Source organism: Leucoraja erinacea, chromosome 2, assembly GCF_028641065.1.
Source record: "Leucoraja erinacea ecotype New England chromosome 2, Leri_hhj_1, whole genome shotgun sequence".
Taxonomy (NCBI): domain Eukaryota; kingdom Metazoa; phylum Chordata; class Chondrichthyes; order Rajiformes; family Rajidae; genus Leucoraja; species Leucoraja erinaceus.
In genome coordinates this window covers 51,976,873-51,994,286 of record NC_073378.1, presented here as the reverse complement: position 1 = coordinate 51,994,286, position 17,414 = coordinate 51,976,873, and the positions used below count along the sequence as shown (strand labels likewise).

Below are 17,414 nucleotides of genomic sequence, written 5' to 3'. Positions count from 1 at the left end.
CCCCCATCGATGAACTGTACACTGCAAGGGCCAGGGAGTGAGTAGGTAAGATCATATCTGACCCCTCTCACCCTGGCCACAAAGTCTTTGAAGCAAGAAGGTACACAAAATTGCTGGAGAAACTCAGCGGGTGCAGCAGCATCTATGGAGCGAAGGAAATAGGTGACGTTTTGGGCCGAAACCCTTCTTCAGACGAAGCACTTCCCTCTGGAAGGCAACTCTGGACTGTCAAAGCCGCCACAGCCAGACATAAAATGACCTTTTTTTCCCTACGAGCAGTAGCTCTACTCAACAATCAAAAGTCTGTAGCCTCCTTTTGCTCTGGTATTTTATTTCATTCTTCACATGTTTAAATGATAATGTTTTATTCTTAATTGTTATCATGTTGTTACTTGCAAGCAGAGCACCAAGGCAAATTCCTTGGCTAATAAAATGTATTCAATTCAATTCAATACCAATGAAAATGTTACATTCAGAGGGTTTCTGGAAAATGTAAGTCTTTGCATTTATGTTCATAAAAATAAGGATTCAAATCACAATTCATGAATCATACACAGAAATTGATAATAAAACGTAAGTAAATACAATGAAAAAAATATTCAGATATATTTTAAAATATTAAAATAAATACATATTGGGATCAAATAATATATAAAAAACTACACTGCTCATTGGATTATTTCACTATTTTAAAGATTGGGCAATGTCAATAGTTCATCATTCATAATTGTTCCAAGTTCCCCAACCTGAGTAGTGTGTTTAACATTGTGTTACACAATCATAAGTGTACTTAAGCCATAGCTCAAAGTATACTCAACACTGTGACTAACAGATGGTGAGTAATGATTCCTATAGCACTTCATTCTTTATGGCACAGAAAAATGTATGAGGCAGTAGACAGCTTTGGAAATGATTTTAGGAGCTTCTAAAGAAACTTTAGTATCTGGATCATGAGATTTTCCAAGATTGTACTGCAAAGAACCTGTCAAAGCAAATTAAATGAAAGAGAACAAACTTTATGAGGTTTTACCAGAGCTTCAAGAGTGGGGGAAACATCAAGATACATAGAAACATAGAAAATAGGTTGAGGAGTAAGCCATTCGGACCTTCGAGCCAGCACCGCCATTCAATATGATCATGGCTGATCATCCAAAATCTGTACCCTGTTCCTGCTTTCTTCCCATATCCCTTGCTTCGGCTAAGAGCTATATCTAACTCTCTCTTGTTCTGAGTGTTTGATCAACAAAACCTCCGTGTATTCAGATAAAGTGGTGGGAAATCAACAAAAGGAAGATTTTTTTTGAGGGAGAGTTTGATACCATGAGAAACAGGGAGTAGATAACAGTAGTGTGAAAAGGATGAGCATTCGAGTGCTGGGTTCATGGCAGGAAGGAAAGGAAAGAAGAGGAATATTCACACCAGCTTACACTGTAACCAGGGCTGCCAACATTGGGTGAGAGTTGAGAGTGATAAATTGCGAGGGAGGGTAGGGACGAGGGGTGGGAGGGTGTGGGAGGGGGTGTTCCCCCTCCCAGAATAGGCTCTGGAGGCGGCACCAACGCTCCCACTCACCCGGTCCGCTCCTGGCTCCAGGCCAGGGTTAAAACTCCATGGGGTGTGGACAGAGCGGTCGACTACATAGAGCCGCCGGAGGTGAGGGTTGGAGGTGTGTGTGGTGCCTCAGGGAGGAAGGGGGAGGGGGGTTGGTGCTGGTAGTTTGACAGCCCTGTTTTAAACCAATACCCTCTAGTGCCTGAATCACATATCCTGGGAAAAAGACTATGCATTCACCTGATATTCCCCTCATGGTTTTTACTCACCTCTAAAACAATTTTTGCTTTATTTTGAACTTTTAGCACCTGCAGATATTTGAGCGTGAGAAATTTTGTGATCAGCGTGAGAGCATGAGAATTTTGTGAAATGCGTGAGTCTCGCGCTCAATGCGTGAGAGTTGGCAGTCCTGCTAATAATGCAAACATTTTATGCAAGTTCCAATTGTTTGGACAAAAATCACTTATTACTGCTTTATAACAGTTAAGTAACTTTAAGACCATTTCAGAAATAATGGCACAACAAACAATCAACTAACAAATTAAAGCAAACTAAAAAGAAATAACATGTCCCCTTTCCTGAATCGACCTCATAAGTACTTTAACGCTGTTAACAGAGCAAAGGGATATTAACATCAAGAATCAAAATGGGGAAAGTGGAGGCAATTTTGCTTAAATGGTCATTCTAAGCCCATTCAGATTTTCATAGTCAGAATCATACAACATGTATGTGGCTGGCCCAATTTGCCCATAATGATCAAGTTGGCATTCTGCATGCCCAGGGACTGGCTGCCATTCCCAGATCAGCTCGCGTCCCAGGGACTGGCTGCAGTTCTCAGGTCGGCTCGCCTGCCCCGACTCTGCGAAAATGAATTGAAAAAAAAACGTGGTTTTTCGGGTTACGGGCCGGATTCAGCCCGTGTGCCGTAGGTTGCCGTACCCTGTCCTAGATGTTTGGCCTCATTGTGGTCCTCCCCATGTTTTACAACCGATTCACCTGGTTAGTTTTATCTCTGGCTGCTTCATGTTGTCGGCGGCTGCACATCCAACCAAGAAAGAAGAGAAGAGATGCGACGTCACTCACAGCCGCCAACTGATGCGCTTCCCCAGACTGCCCACATCGCTCTGATGTGGCGCAAAAAGACAAACTCTGCAGGGACTGAAGACAGCGTGTCATCAGCGTGAGAATTGGCTGAAATGCGTGACCCTCACGCTCAAAGCGTGAGAGTTGGCAGCCCTGTCTAAGGCCAGGATGTGACAACAGACGCACAGGGAGACACATACACAAAGGAAGACACACACACACGCAGGGAGACACAGACACACACACACACACACACAGGGATACACACACACAGGGAGACACAGACACAGACACACACATACACGGGGAGACACACACACACAGGGAGGCGCACACACACAGGGTGACACACACAGGGAGACACACACAGGGAGACACACACAGGGAGACACGCACAGGGAGACACGCACAGGGAGGCACACACACATACACACACAAGGAGACACACACAGGGAAACAGATACACACACACATTTCCTACCGCCCCTCCATCCTCCCCCTCCCTCCCTGTTTCCTCCCCTTCCTCCCTCTTTCCTCCCCCCCATCCCTCCCTCTTTCCTCCCCTCCCTCTCTTTCCTCACCCTCCCTCTTTTTCCTCACGCTTCCTCTTTGTCCTTCCCTTCCTTCATCCCCTTTCTACATTCCCTCCTCCCCCTGTCTCTCTTTGCCTCCATCCCTCCCTTTTTTTTCTTTCTCTCTCTCTCTCTTTCTCCCCTCCCTCTGTTTCCCCGGCTGCCCAATGGGGAGTCTGGCGGGCACCGTGTAGCGTGGATTGGTGGCGCTGGCGCTGGCGCTGCCGTGTGTGTTGAAGGGCAGGAGGGAGGGAGGGAGCGAGGTTGCCATGGCAGCCAGAAGCCCAGCGCTCGCAGACGGCACACAAAAAGCGCTGACACCCGCTGCCCGGGACCGACGCGCTTCCCCAATCCATGCAGATCACTGTCATGTGGCGCAAAGAGACAAACTGTGCAGCAAAGATTGCTGTGCAGGGACTGAAGACAGCGTGAGAATTCTGTCTTCAGCGTGAGGGCGTGAGAATTGGCTGAAATGCGTGAGTGTCACGCTCAAAGCGTGAGAGTTGGCAGTCCTGCTGTAACACAGACTTGAAACTTTATCAGCCTGCAGATAGGGACAATGGCATCTCTGTAAAGATGATTGCTGGGTGAGGTGCAAGGGGTGGGATGGGTAATATAGTGAGTCATGTAACTCGTTAAGAGTCATGTAACAGGAAAATAACTTTTGGTTATGTTGCTCATCATTAAAGAATCCAATATATTTCAGAAGAAAGAGAAACTGTTTTGAAATTCCTTTTATCTCCCAGCTGCTCAGATGTAAACATTGTGCGAAAAATATTTTGTAAGCAGGGTAATAGCAAAATGAAATTAGTATGGGAAAATAAATGTAGAAGATTAGGATATAGATTTGGGAGTTGATTGGCACAACAGGCTGTAGATTATTTCCCCTACCAAGTGGCAGAATAGAAAGGACAGAGAGATTGAGGAAATCTGCAGGCTACAGGACCAATTAGAGCAACATTCCATTTTGGGTAAAGGCTTTAGACCAGGAGCAGGTGAGAATTAGTATACGCATGGGATTCATGTGAATGCTGAAGATTTTCATACATTGAGAAAGCAAATATAATGAAATGATTTGGTTACTAAAATTAAAAAATCATGATCAGCTAAGTAGAGAAGATATTATTGAGGAAGAAAATGAACGGAAAAAAAATCAGGCATGGATTTTGTTGGAAAGAGTGGTGGATGCAGATTCAATAGGATTTTTTGAAAGAGTATGAGATATGTTTGTAGGATGAGTTGTGCTGTACAGCATAGAAGCAGGTCTTTTGGCTCATCTTGTCCATGCTAATCATGTTGGTATCTTGGGCTACTACCATTTGCCTGCGCTTAGCCCACAGACCTCTAAAGTCTTCCTATCCATGCAGTCCACATGTCTTTTAAAAGTCAGAATTATATTCATTTCTATAGCTTCCTCTGGCAGCTTATTTCAGATATAGACTATCCTTTGAGTGAAACATTGCTCCCGAGCTCCAGCTTAAATCTCTCCCCTCACCTTGAACCTATGCCTGTAGTTTTATAATCCTCAGTCCTGGGAAAAAGACTGTGGGGTTCACTTTATTCATTCACCTCTTCCACACCTCAATAAGGTTACAACTCAGTCTTCCACGTTTTAAAGAAAAAAGTACCAGTCTATCTAACATCTCCCTATGTTAAGCCAGCAAGTCAAAATAATGTTCTGGTAAATCATTTCAGTACCCTTTCCAACCTAATGACATTCTTCCTATTGCTGGATAACCAGAAATGCACACAATACTCCAAGATGATGCTGCAGAACTACTGTAGATACAGAGTATTATTGTATCCACTTCCAAAGCTCTGTTTGGGTTCCTGGACAGATGTATGGATAGGAAGAGTGGTCTCATCAATGACTTGTATAGCTGCATCATGATGACCCAACATTTGTACTCAATGTCCTTTCCAGTAAAGGCAAGCATGCCAAATCCCTTTGTCACCACACTGTACTCCTGACTTACTGATTTCAAAGAACCATGCACCTGTATTCTAAGATCTCTCTGTTCTATAATATTCTCCAGGGCTCTACCAGTTACTGTGCAAGTCCTGTCCTGGTTTGACATATCAAAGTGCAGCACCTCACACTAGCCATTCCTTGCCCACCTTCCCAACTTATCTGGATTTTGTAAACTTAGATATTCTTCCTCACTATCTCCTATATCATCAATATTGATGTCAACCAAAAATGTACTAATAACGTTAACTGCATTGTCATCAAATTGTTAATGTATGTAACAAACAAGAATGGACCATGTGGCACACCACTGGTCATAAGCCTCCAATCAGCCAAACGTTGTTCCACATCTACCCTTTGACTCCTTCCTCCAAGCCAATTTTGAATCCTGTTGGCTAAGTCATCTAGGATCCATGCAATCTAACCTTCCAGACAAGCCTACCATGCGGGACATGTCAAAGGCCTTGCGAAAGTCTATATAGACAATGACCACTGCCCTGCCCTCATCAATTACCAATCAAACTTGCGAGAAAGGATTTCCCACGCTTAAAGCCACGCATGCTGGTAGAGCCTGTCTCTAAGAATCTCCTCCAATAACCTTCCCATCACAGGCCTGTAATTCCTTGGCCTTTCCCTGTTGCCCTTCTCAAATAAAGGCACAACATTAACTGTCCTCTAAATATCTCTGTAAGGGCCTTTGCAATTTCCTCCCTAGCTTGTCACAAGTACTTGGTCAGGCCTTGAAGATTTATCCACCTTAATAAACTTGATAACTGCTAATATCTCCTGTTTAATATTTTGTATAGAATCTAAGACATCACTAGTCATGTACCTCAATTCCTATGTGATGAATAAAAGGGTGTGACTAATTAGTTCCTTCGAAGTGTCAATGCAGGCACTTATGGCAAAAACAAATATACTGGAATATTCAGTATATCAAGCAGAAGTGAGGGAAAAAATAAACAAATTAATATTTCACATCTTGACCATTCATCAGAAAAGACAAAGAATTTCTGTTATTATTTTAGATTTTCAGCATCGACTTTGATTACCATTATATAAGGAGCAGGGTTGTACAAATTCAAAATAATGGTTGGACTGAACATATAACCATATAACAATTACAGCATGGAAACAGGCCTTCTCGGCCATTCAAGTCCGTGCCGAACACTTATTTTCCACTAGTCCCATCTACCTGCACTCAGACCATAACCCTCCATTCCTTTCCTGTCCATATACCTATCCAATTTATTTTTAAATGATAAAATCGAACCTGCCTCCACCACTTCCACTGGAAGCTCATTCCACACAGCTACCACTCTCTGAGTAAAGAAGTTCCCCCTCATGTTACCCCTAAACTTCTGTCCCTTAATTCTCGTCATGTCCTCTTGTTTGAATCTTCCCTACTCTCAATGGGAAAAGCTTATCCACGTCAACTCTGTCTATCCCTCTCATCATTTTAAAGACCTCTATCAAGTCCCCCCTTAACCTTCTGCACTCCAAAGAATAAAGACCTAATTTGTTCAACCTTTCTCTGTAACTTAGTTGCTGAAACCCAGGCAACATTCTAGTAAATCTCCTTTGTACTCTCTCTATTTTGTTGACATCCTGCCTATAATTAGGCAACCAAAATTGTACACCATAATCCAGAATTGGCCTCACCAATGCCTTGTACAATTTTAACATTACATCCCAACTTCTATACTCAATGCTCTGATTTATAAAGGCCAGCACAACAAAAGCTTTCTTTACCACCCTACCTACATGAGATTCCACCTTCAGGGAATTATGCACAGTTATTTCTAGATCCCTCCGTTCAACTGCATTCCTCAGTTCGCTACCATTTACCATGTACGTCCTATTTTGATTTGGCCTGCCAAGATGTAGCACCTCACACTTATCAGCATTAAACTCCTTCTGCCACCTTTCAACCCACTCTTCCAAATGGCCTAAATCTCTCTGTAGACTTTGAAAATCTACTTCATTATCCACAGCACCACCATCCAGATCATTGATGTACATGACAAACAACAGTGGACCCAACACAGATCCCTGTGGCACCCCACTAGTCACTGGCCTCCAACCTGACAAACAGCCATCCACCATACTCTCTTGTATCTCCCATTCAGCCACTGTTGAATCCATCTTGCTACTCCACCATTAATACCCAACAATTGAACCTTCTTAACCAACCTTCCATGTGGAACCTTGTCAAAGGCCTTACTGAAGTCCATATAGACAACATCCACTGCTTTACCCTCATCAATTTCCCTAGTAACCTCTTCAGAAAATTCAAGAAGATTAGTCAAACGTGACCTTCCAGGCACAAATCCATGTTGACTGTTCCTAATCAGACCCTGTTTATCCAGATGCTTATATATATATATATATTATCTCTAAGTATCCTTTCCATTAATTTGCCCACCACTGATGTCAAACTAACAGGTCTATAATTTCTAGGTTTACTCTTAGAACCCTTTTTAAACAATGGAACAACATGCGCAGTACGCCAATCCTCCGGCACTATTCCCGTTTCTAATGATATTTGAAATATTTCTGTCATAGCCCCTGCTATTTCTACACTAACTTCCCTCGATGTCCTAGGGAATATCCTGTCAGGACCTGGAGACTTATCCATTTTCATATTTTTCGAAAGTGTCCGTACTTCCTCTTCTTTGAATCTCATAGTTTCCTAGCTACTCTACTTGTTTCCCTTACCTCACATAATTCAATATCCTTCTCCTTGGTGAATGCCGAAGAAAATAAATTGTTCAATATCTCCCCCATTTCTTTTGGCTCTGCAGAGAGCTGTCCACTCTGACTCTCTAATGGATCAATTTTATCCCTCGTTATCCTTTTGCTATTAATATAGCTGTAGAAACCCTTTGGATGTACTTTTACCTTACTTGCCAAAGCAACCTCATATCTTTTTTTAGCTTTTCTAAATTATTTCTTAAGATTCTATTTACATTCTTTATACTCCTCAAGCACCTCATTTACTCCATGCTGCCTATAATTATTGTAGATCTCTCTCTTTTTCCAAACTAAGTGTCCAATTTCCCTTGAAAACCATGGCTCTTTCCAATTTTTACTATTTCCTTTCAACCGAACAGGGACATAAAGATTCTGTACTCTTAAAATGGCACCTTTAAATGTCCTCCATTTCTCTTCTACATCCTTCCCATAAAACAAAATGTTCCAATTGTACATATTGAACATATTGTAAAGAAAATTCCAAAGGTATCAAGTTATCTATTTTACAGGAAGATCTAAACATATTTGTCTGAAGCCAGGACGAAAGAACTGCAGATGCTGGTTTAAATCGAAGATAGACACAAAATGCTGGAGTCTGAAGAAGGGTCTCGACCTGAAACGTTACCCATTCCTTCTCTCCAGAAAAGCTGCCTGTCCTGCTGAGTTACTCCAGCATTTTGTGTCTACCTTAGTATAAAGCCAAATTGGACGATAATAGAACATTAATATAGTGGGACAAAACCATTGGGAAAGTACTTTCCACGGAATATGATGTGATAACAGCCATTTCTGAGTCATTTTGGGTTCCTCGAAATGTAAAAGGGCACTTCTGGTGTAAGTTGCTCTTGTACATTTTACCTGATTTCTCTTCGGATGCACATATCTTCCGAATCAACCATTGTTAGTAACTCCTGGAAGTGCACCAAACTGAACCTCCACTGAGGTAAGCCACACTTATCACCATGATATCACCATGGTGATAAGTGGTTTCACCATGCCCTGATTACTCCCCCCCTCCCATTCCTGACTCCAACTCCTTCTATCTCCACAACGACTCTCCTCTTCTCAAATCCTCAGATTGATCCTAGCTGCCACTGTACCCCATCCCCAGTGTCCCCATTGCCCTCCGTCCGCTAATGCCCCCAATTCTCTGATCAGTCCAGCTTCTGATACCCATCTATGCCTCCAACCACTTATCCACTAGGTTCCTGTTTCTATTGAGGCCCTGACCCTACCACGCACTGCTCTTTCCCTGCCCAATGCCCAGCCTCACTCTGTCCCAAATCCGCATGAAACACTCTCCTTCGGACCAGGCCACATATTGATTGGCTTGCCATTACCCAGCAAGTCTCGAAGCTCGAATCTCCACTGTACTTACCCTTACTTGATCATTAACCCAAGTATACGTTGTGCACTGACAATGCTTTAGGCCTTTCTCCATTGAACCTTTGGACCCACCATAGTAGGGCGTTTGTTTAGGAGTTTGACTTGCTTGCCAAATCCATTTAAATATCTCTGGTTTGGTCACTCATCGTTTCCTGCAATTCCCTCTAATTAGAATTGGCAGCAGATAGTAGAGATCCTAAATTCCAATTTCAATCTTGTTAATTTATTAAACTCAGTCATCCTCACTGACTAAGTTTTGTCAGTTTTTTGGCTGAGTTTCCAGAGGAAATCCTTAGTGGGTGCAGACAAGCGGTTGTCTTTTGGATAGCCAGGGAAGGGAGAAGAAACAGACTGAAATAGCAGTATGTATTGAATATTCAGTGGGAATTAATCACCTCCATGTCAAAATGGCTGGTTGAGGCGGGATTGTAAAATATAATGTCTCATGACGCTCCTTTTAATTCAAGATTGAGCCCCTTTAAGAAGGAATGAAAATATACTTCCCAATTTAGATGTTATCAAGCTGAAATCTAATTGTAAGCTACTTTTAGAAAAGTGTTGTGGCTGAAAGCCATATTCTAACAGTGGAGATATTGTGCTGGCTGTACAGCTGTTTCCATATTGGCAACAAAGAGTGGCTGTTGAACATATTTAAACTTTCATATACGTGCTTGTGTTGAAGTGCGATTCTTTCAGCCACAAACTGTTAGGAGGAAACTATCTCAATATACATAGCATGAGCCCCATCAAACCCAACAAGTATCAATGCTTTATGAGCTCAGTGTGGATTCCATGCTTCTCCAATAATGCCGCAGCCTCATTAACTGAAAGGTTTCTCTCGCTGAACTGTAATAAAACAAAATGGTGACGAACACACGCAAAGAAGAATAAACATGTTGTGCTGTTCTTTAAAAAAAAAATTGCAATTTAAATGTGGGCTACATTTTCCTAATAAAGGTTGCCTGCTCCACTTGGAAATGCTGACATTCTCCTGTGCAACTGTCAGGAAATACAGGATTTCCACATCAGTGTGCATGAAACCACACACGTACTAAACGTGCTAAGTGGTGCTTACTAGCAATTTGTTGAGTTATCCAACACCAGACTCCTTCTGGAGTCCAGCAACAAAGCTGCAACTTGTTGCAATTTCCCAGCAGTTGTGAACCTGTGCTTGTCTGGATCTGGCACAGCTTCAGGCTCCCCATTCATTTCATGGAGTCACCTGGATGATGGGAGGAAAGGTCGGCTGTGCACAATTTATATTTTTGGAACAGTGTTCAACTAAAAATTGATTATAATTGTTCTAAAATTATCTTTAAATCATTTAAAATAATTTTAAACTACTTTACAAGTTTAACTTGTTTCATTGGGATAGGGATACAAGGAACTACAGATGCTAGTTTACAAATAATAGACACAAATGCTGGAGTAACTCAGCAGCATGTTATTAGCTTTTTTTAAAATTGTTTTTCAATCTTGAGGACATGTCCTCAACAATCTTCAAATGTTGAGGACATTTCTGTCCGTTTGACAGCTGGTTCAACCCGACTTAAACCACTGCTTTATGAGTGGGGCAGGTTCAGGCCCCACCAGGTGATGCTCTATTTTCCTCGCTGGCACTAGGCAGGGTTTCTCTGACCACCTTAGAGTTGCTTTCATCAAGGGAGATGCAGCTTGCGGATTTGCTTTCAGCTAAGATCAATCTTGGCAGGTGCAAGTCTAACATTGGAATCGAGAACCTGAGGACAAAGGTTTAAGGTGAGGGGGGAAAGATTTACCAGGAATCTGAGGGTAACTTTTTCACACAAAGGGTGGTATCATAGAGTCGTTGAATGATACAGTGTGGAAACAGGCCTTTTGGCCCACACCGGCCAACATGTCCCAGTTACACTATTCCCACTTGCTCGTGTTTTGTCCATATTGCTCCAATCCTGTCTGATCCATGTACCTGTCTAGCTGTTTTTTAAATGTTGGGATAGTCCCTGCCTTAACTACCTCCTTTGGCAGCTTGTTCCATAGACCTACCATCCTTTGTGTAAAAAAGCTGCTCCTCAGAATCCTATTAAATCTTTTCCCCTTCACCTTAAACCTATGTCCTCTGGAACTCGAGTCATCTACTCCAGGCAAGAGACTCCGTGCATCTACCCGATCTATCCTTCTCATGATATTCTACACCTCCATAAGATCACCCCTCATCCTCGTGCTCAAAGGAATAGAGTCCCAGCCTACTCAACCTCTCCCTATAGCTCAGACCCTCTAGTCCTGGCAACATCCTTGTAAATCTCTCTGTACCCTTTCCAGATGAGATGAAGATTAACATATCAGAGTGATGACAAGAGCAATGTATGGAGAATGATCTGCCCAAGATCCAAAGCATACCATCTCATCTTTGGGGGTGGTGTGGGTGTGTATGGCTGCTGAAGATACTGGCTCACTTATCTTCATTGATGATACACTTGCTGATGGTAGTAGCATAATGAATTCTGAAGTGTATAGACACATCCTACCTGCTCAAGTTCAAACAAATGCCTCAAAACTCATTGGCCGGCAGTTCATTCTCCAGCAAGACAATGATTCTAAACATACTGCTAAAGCAACAAAGGAGTTTTTCAAAGCTAAAATATGGTCAATTCTTGAGTGGCCAAGTCAATCACCCGACCTAGTACCCAGTTGAGCATGCCCTTTATATGCTGAAGAGAAAACTGAAGGGGACTAGCCCCCAAAACCAGCGTAAAAACAAAGGATGTGCAACAAAATACTAAACATGACTACTTGCATGACATTGCTGTGTCCCAAACATTATGGTGCCCTGAAATGGGGGGACGATGTATAAACACTGCTGTAATTTCTACATGGTGAAACCAAAGTGTATAAAAATGCCTTTATTGAAATCTGATAGTGTGTACTTTAACCACATGTGATTTTTTTCTATTACAAATCTCAAATTGTGTAGTACAGAGGCAAATAAATAAATGATGGATCTTTGTCCCAAAGAATATGGAGGGTGCTGTATATTCCAATAGATGGATCAGCGACAATTTGGCATATTCATTTTAGGATGGCGTGTTAATTGAACGAGGAGAGTAAACAGATTGGATCAATACAAATTCAAGATTAGGAACACGGGGGTTGTTGCACTGAAATGAACAAAATTCGTAGTTGTCCTGACACGTTGGGTGTGAAGTTTCTAGATCCCCTGCTAGGATGCATGGAACCAGGATCACAGTCACAAAATTACGGGTCAGCCACCCAGAAGAAGAAATTTGGTCCTCTGGAGGGTAGTGAGCCTTAGAAATCCTCTGCTCAGGGAAGATTGCAGAGTCCCAGCTGTATATATTGTACATGAGTATATTCAAGACAGATATCAGTAGATTTATGTCCATTAAGAGAATCAAAGAATTTAGGTTACTGCAAGAAAGTGATTCTGAGGTAAATGTTAGAGTACCCACCTCCATTAGTCTGTCAGACAGTGCATTCCAGATTCCAATCACCCCATGGGAAAAAGAAATTCTTACTCAAATCCCCTTTTAATCGCCCCTGCCTTCCCTTAAACCTACAGTATGCATTCCAGTCAGAGATATATTTTCTAAGGGGAAAAGGTATGTGATAATTACCCTTTCTATGGCACAAATAATTGTGTGTACATGTCAGGTCACCCCCTCAGTCTTCTTAGCTTCAAAGAAAGCAAACTCAGTGTATCAATTCTCTATATCCTCATTCTTTAGGGAACGGGGGTTCCCCTCTTCCATTATAGATGAGGCTTTCTCTAGGGTCTCCTCGATATCCCGCAGCTCCTCTCTTGCTCCCCCTACCCCCATTCGTAACAAGGACAGAGTCCCCCTTGTCCTCACCTTCCACCCCAACAGCCATCGCATACAACACATAATCTTCTGCCATTTTCGCCACCTCCAATGGGATCCCACTACTAACCGCATCTTCCCATCTCCACCCCTTTCTGCTTTCCGCAGAGACCGTTTCCTCCGCAACTCCAGTCAACTTGTTCCTTCCCACCCAAACCACCCCCTCCCCAAGTACTTTCCCCTGCAACCGCAGGAGATGCAACACCTGTCCCTATACCTCCCCCCTCGACTCCGTCCTAGGATCCCGACTTCTCTAACTTCGAGTTGCCATTGCTTTCCCTCTCTCTACATCCCCTCCCTCTTTGCAGTTCTCCTACCAGTCTACATTTTATCTCTGCACCCCCCACTCCCCTGACATCAGTCTGAAGAACGGTCTTGACCCGAAACATCAACCATTCCTTCTCTTCAGAGATGCTGCCTGTCCCGCTGAGTTACTACAGCATATTGTGTCTACCTTCTATTCATTCTCTATCCTTGGTTGAAACACTTCATACCAGGCAACATTCTGGTGAGTCTTCTTTGCAATCCGTCCAGTGCAATCATATCCTTGCAACCAGTGCAATCATATCCTTGCAACCAATGTGGCAACCAGAAATGCACACGGCAAAGAGCTACCTCAATCATTTTCAAGCTACCACTTATCTTTCCAATTTAAGTAATTTAAATAAAACAGGATAATCTACTCAATGGCAAGAAAAATATAGATATAATTTAATCTGATGGTTGAAGATTATTGAATCTGCTTTTTGTTAATAGAATTTTTTTTTTGGAAAGGAGGCGCTAAATCCCTATAAGCCTTTGTGAAACATTAGAAAAAGCCTTTCTTGAACAAAATCAGAAAAAGCTGGAAATACTCAGCAGGTCAAGCCACATGTGTGGAGAAGAGACACAGTCAACATTTTAGTTCAAAGACCCAGTCCAGATAAAATGATTCATGCAATTATCTCAATCGGTTAAGTTAACTTTCAGACTCCCAGCAGAGAACTTCTGACATCAAAAAACTCAAAGACAGGTATCAGTTCCAAATCAACTAACTAATTAGTCACTGAATTCCATTCCTTGACCCTGAGTAGTCATCATATTTAGTGCAACTGAATGGCATCAATAAGTTACACTCAACAGATAATGATCAACTATTTATTCCGAGTCTAATGAGCATCTTCCACTTGATATCACTAGTAGTAAATCTGATTTGTGAACTGTTAGAAATAAGTTGTTTATTTGCTAATTATTTTGTTCTCAGGATATGGGAAATCAAGTGTCAAGGGTTGCTTCCATGACATAAAAGCAAACTAGCAGTGTACTGTGATCTCTGTCCAAGGCCGCCAGAGTCAGTGTGTGTTTTTCAGCAGCTGGTGATCCTACTGCTCTATATTCTTCTTAGTAGCCAAGAGCAAAAATAATAAGACACACAGGGGGGGAAGAAACTGGCTTTGTACATTAAAGTGTCTCAAATGAATTGTATAATCTGCTGTGATGTGATAACTGTTTTTGTCGGTTCATCACTAAATGTCATTGCTTATTACAAAGCTATAGTCTCATCTTTTTTTATTTTTTTTATTTATTATTTATTTCGAACAGAATGAAAGAATAAAAAGCAAATGTGAAACAGCATACAAAAAACAAAACAAGAATATTTATAAAGTGTCACAAACAATATCTATAAATAAATGAAATCGTATGTGTCCAAAAAGGAGCAGGAAGAAGCCAAAGCTTATTAATTCCCATCCCTTATTCAACTGCTTGTAGTTATCTTATACAAATTTAGCAGCTATATGTACACCATATGTACACCAGCCACTATATGTAACCAAATTATTTACATTTATACACTAATCAAATATTTACAAAGCCATACAAAAAATAAAAAAATAAAAAGAAAAGAAAAAACCCTCATATACTATACAGTATCTTAGTCATATATACAACCCATCACTCTATAATCACCCTTCCCAATACAATCAGTATAACAAATATCCCACTCACAATCACCTATCCTCATCCCAACAGTTCGAACATCCCATCATCTTCAAACAGTTCTTATTAAATATGGGCAGAAAATTACTTCTGAAATAATTACTTAAATTCCATATCAACAATCTGCTTATAGCAATAACTATAATGAATCATCCCAGGCCTTCACTGTTTGCATGGAATGAAGTCTATCACACTCATAGGGCAAAATAGTCACAGTGATCATTGGTCACCAGGAAATCTGAATGTATGCACTTAGTTATCTATCTAGTATCTTCTCGGACAAGCACAGCAAATAGTGGAACTCAACATTGTGATGAATTCTTACAGTGTATAAAAAAGTAATTTTGTGATATATTAAACAGTCAGAACATCTGACCATTTTTGTCTTTGCAAATAAAGTTTATTCTCTCAAACTATCACAATCTGCTGAGGGTAAAGATGGCATGCACACTGCATACATTTTCACCATTCACTATTTTACCACAGATATTCCACCAAAGTTCTAACAAACAACTGGAAGAGATCCCTTGAAGTTCAACCCATGAATGTATTCCAAATATTAAAAGCACTCACAAAATGGAATTGCTAAAGGGGTGCATATTGATATTTTATATTTAAGTGTTGGTCCTAATATTGGAAAGGTGCTGAGTATCTAAACCAAAGGAAAGCTATATTTTACAGCAAGTCATTTTCTCAAGTCATTGGTGCTTTTCTCAACACTTTCCGCCTCACAATCCCAACCTGAATGCTGAACACCGAACCCCACACCATTCTGTCCGTAATTCCAGGACAAGGGGTCACAGCTTAAGGATAAGGGGGAAATCCTTTAAAACCGAGATGAGAAGAACTTTTTTCACACAGGGAGTGGTGACTCTCTGGAACTCTCTGCCACAGAGGGTAGTTGAGGTCAGTTCATTGGCTATATTTAAGAGGGAGTTAGATGTGGGCCTTGTGGCTATGGGGATCATGGGGTATGGAGAGAAGGCAGGTACGGGATACTGAGTTGGATGATCAGCCATGATCATATTGAATGGCGGTGCAGGCTCGAAGGGCCGAATGGCCTACTCCTGCACCTAATTTCTATGTTTCTATGTAATCCTGTGTGGTGACCACCTGTTCAAGGGAGTATAGTTAGGCAGAATGTCATCTTATTCTCTGGTAGAAACCAAATGAGAATAGCAAAACTACCAGCAAGAACAAGGAAAATGTCTTTGCAGAATGTCATTACATAAGAATTATGACCAAAAGGATAAATGATTCAAGCTACAGTTACTGTCAGTGTGAACAATAAGATTATTCAGAGGAAGAAATGGGTAAATAAAAAAAGGAACTTTTCACAATGGATTGATAAAGGTAGCTTCGATTTACTGTTTAATTAACCAACAATAAAATACCCGAAGAATAGCTATGATCTGGAAGTCACTGGATGTTGGAAACAGTATTGCTCAGGATTTTCAACATGAGGCACTTGGGTGAGAATAAATTTCAAGGCTACATGGAAGAGTGGAGGTAAGGAACTGACAAGTGAGGTCGGTCGAGAGCTAGCACTGATTCTCGCGGCCACGTGGCCTGTACTGTACTGCAACAATTCTATCATTATTATAACTGTGAGCATTGTACTTTTTACATTAAAGATGATGGGAGAAATGGCTTTAATTACATTTTTCTTGTGAACGAAATGGGTAGAGAAAGGTTGAAACATTACCATTCCAGATGGTTTTCTACAAATGCTGACATCGGACTGATCTGCACGGTGTAGGTGTCATTGGCTGAGTATTCAAACAAACCATAGTACGGATTGAATAGCTCTTGTGACAAGAGGAAGAAAAACTCTCTTGACGGTCCACTGTAATCCAGACTGCAAAGGAAACACATAACAAATTAAACTACAATACGGGCGGTGCTGTACGATGGCAGCCTCGCCAACAGTCTGTCTCGTCCTTTTCTTCTTTTGGCTTTTTTTAGTCTGTTGTTAAATGTATGTTTTAGTGAATCTTTAGTTTTGTATTATGTGGGGGGTGGGGTGGGAGAAACCCGCCAGAGATGCGACATTTTCCTTATCATATTTCCGTCCGCACTGCGGCCTAACATTGTGGAGCTTGGTTATGGGCCTGTCCCACTTAGGCGACTTTTTAGGCGACTGCAAGACACTATGCAGTCGCCACATGTTTGTCACGTTCGCGGGTGGTTGCCGGGGAGTTGCCTTCATGGTTGCGAGGAGTTCCCGCATTCTGAGAACTAGTTGCGGCCTCATTATGGTCG

General features: G+C 41.7%; 1 protein-coding gene across 2 annotated transcripts in view; it reads right to left on the bottom strand.

Moving 5' to 3' along the window:
- The window catches only part of hecw1b (HECT, C2 and WW domain containing E3 ubiquitin protein ligase 1b), a 451,931-nt gene that overhangs the window by 44,468 nt on the left and 390,049 nt on the right, over nt 1-17,414 (bottom strand). For both annotated transcript variants that reach the window (XM_055656760.1, XM_055656770.1), the window contains one exon: nt 16,858-17,010. In XM_055656760.1, the coding sequence (XP_055512735.1) occupies nt 16,858-17,010 (153 nt within the window). The remainder of the gene's footprint in view (nt 1-16,857; nt 17,011-17,414) is intronic.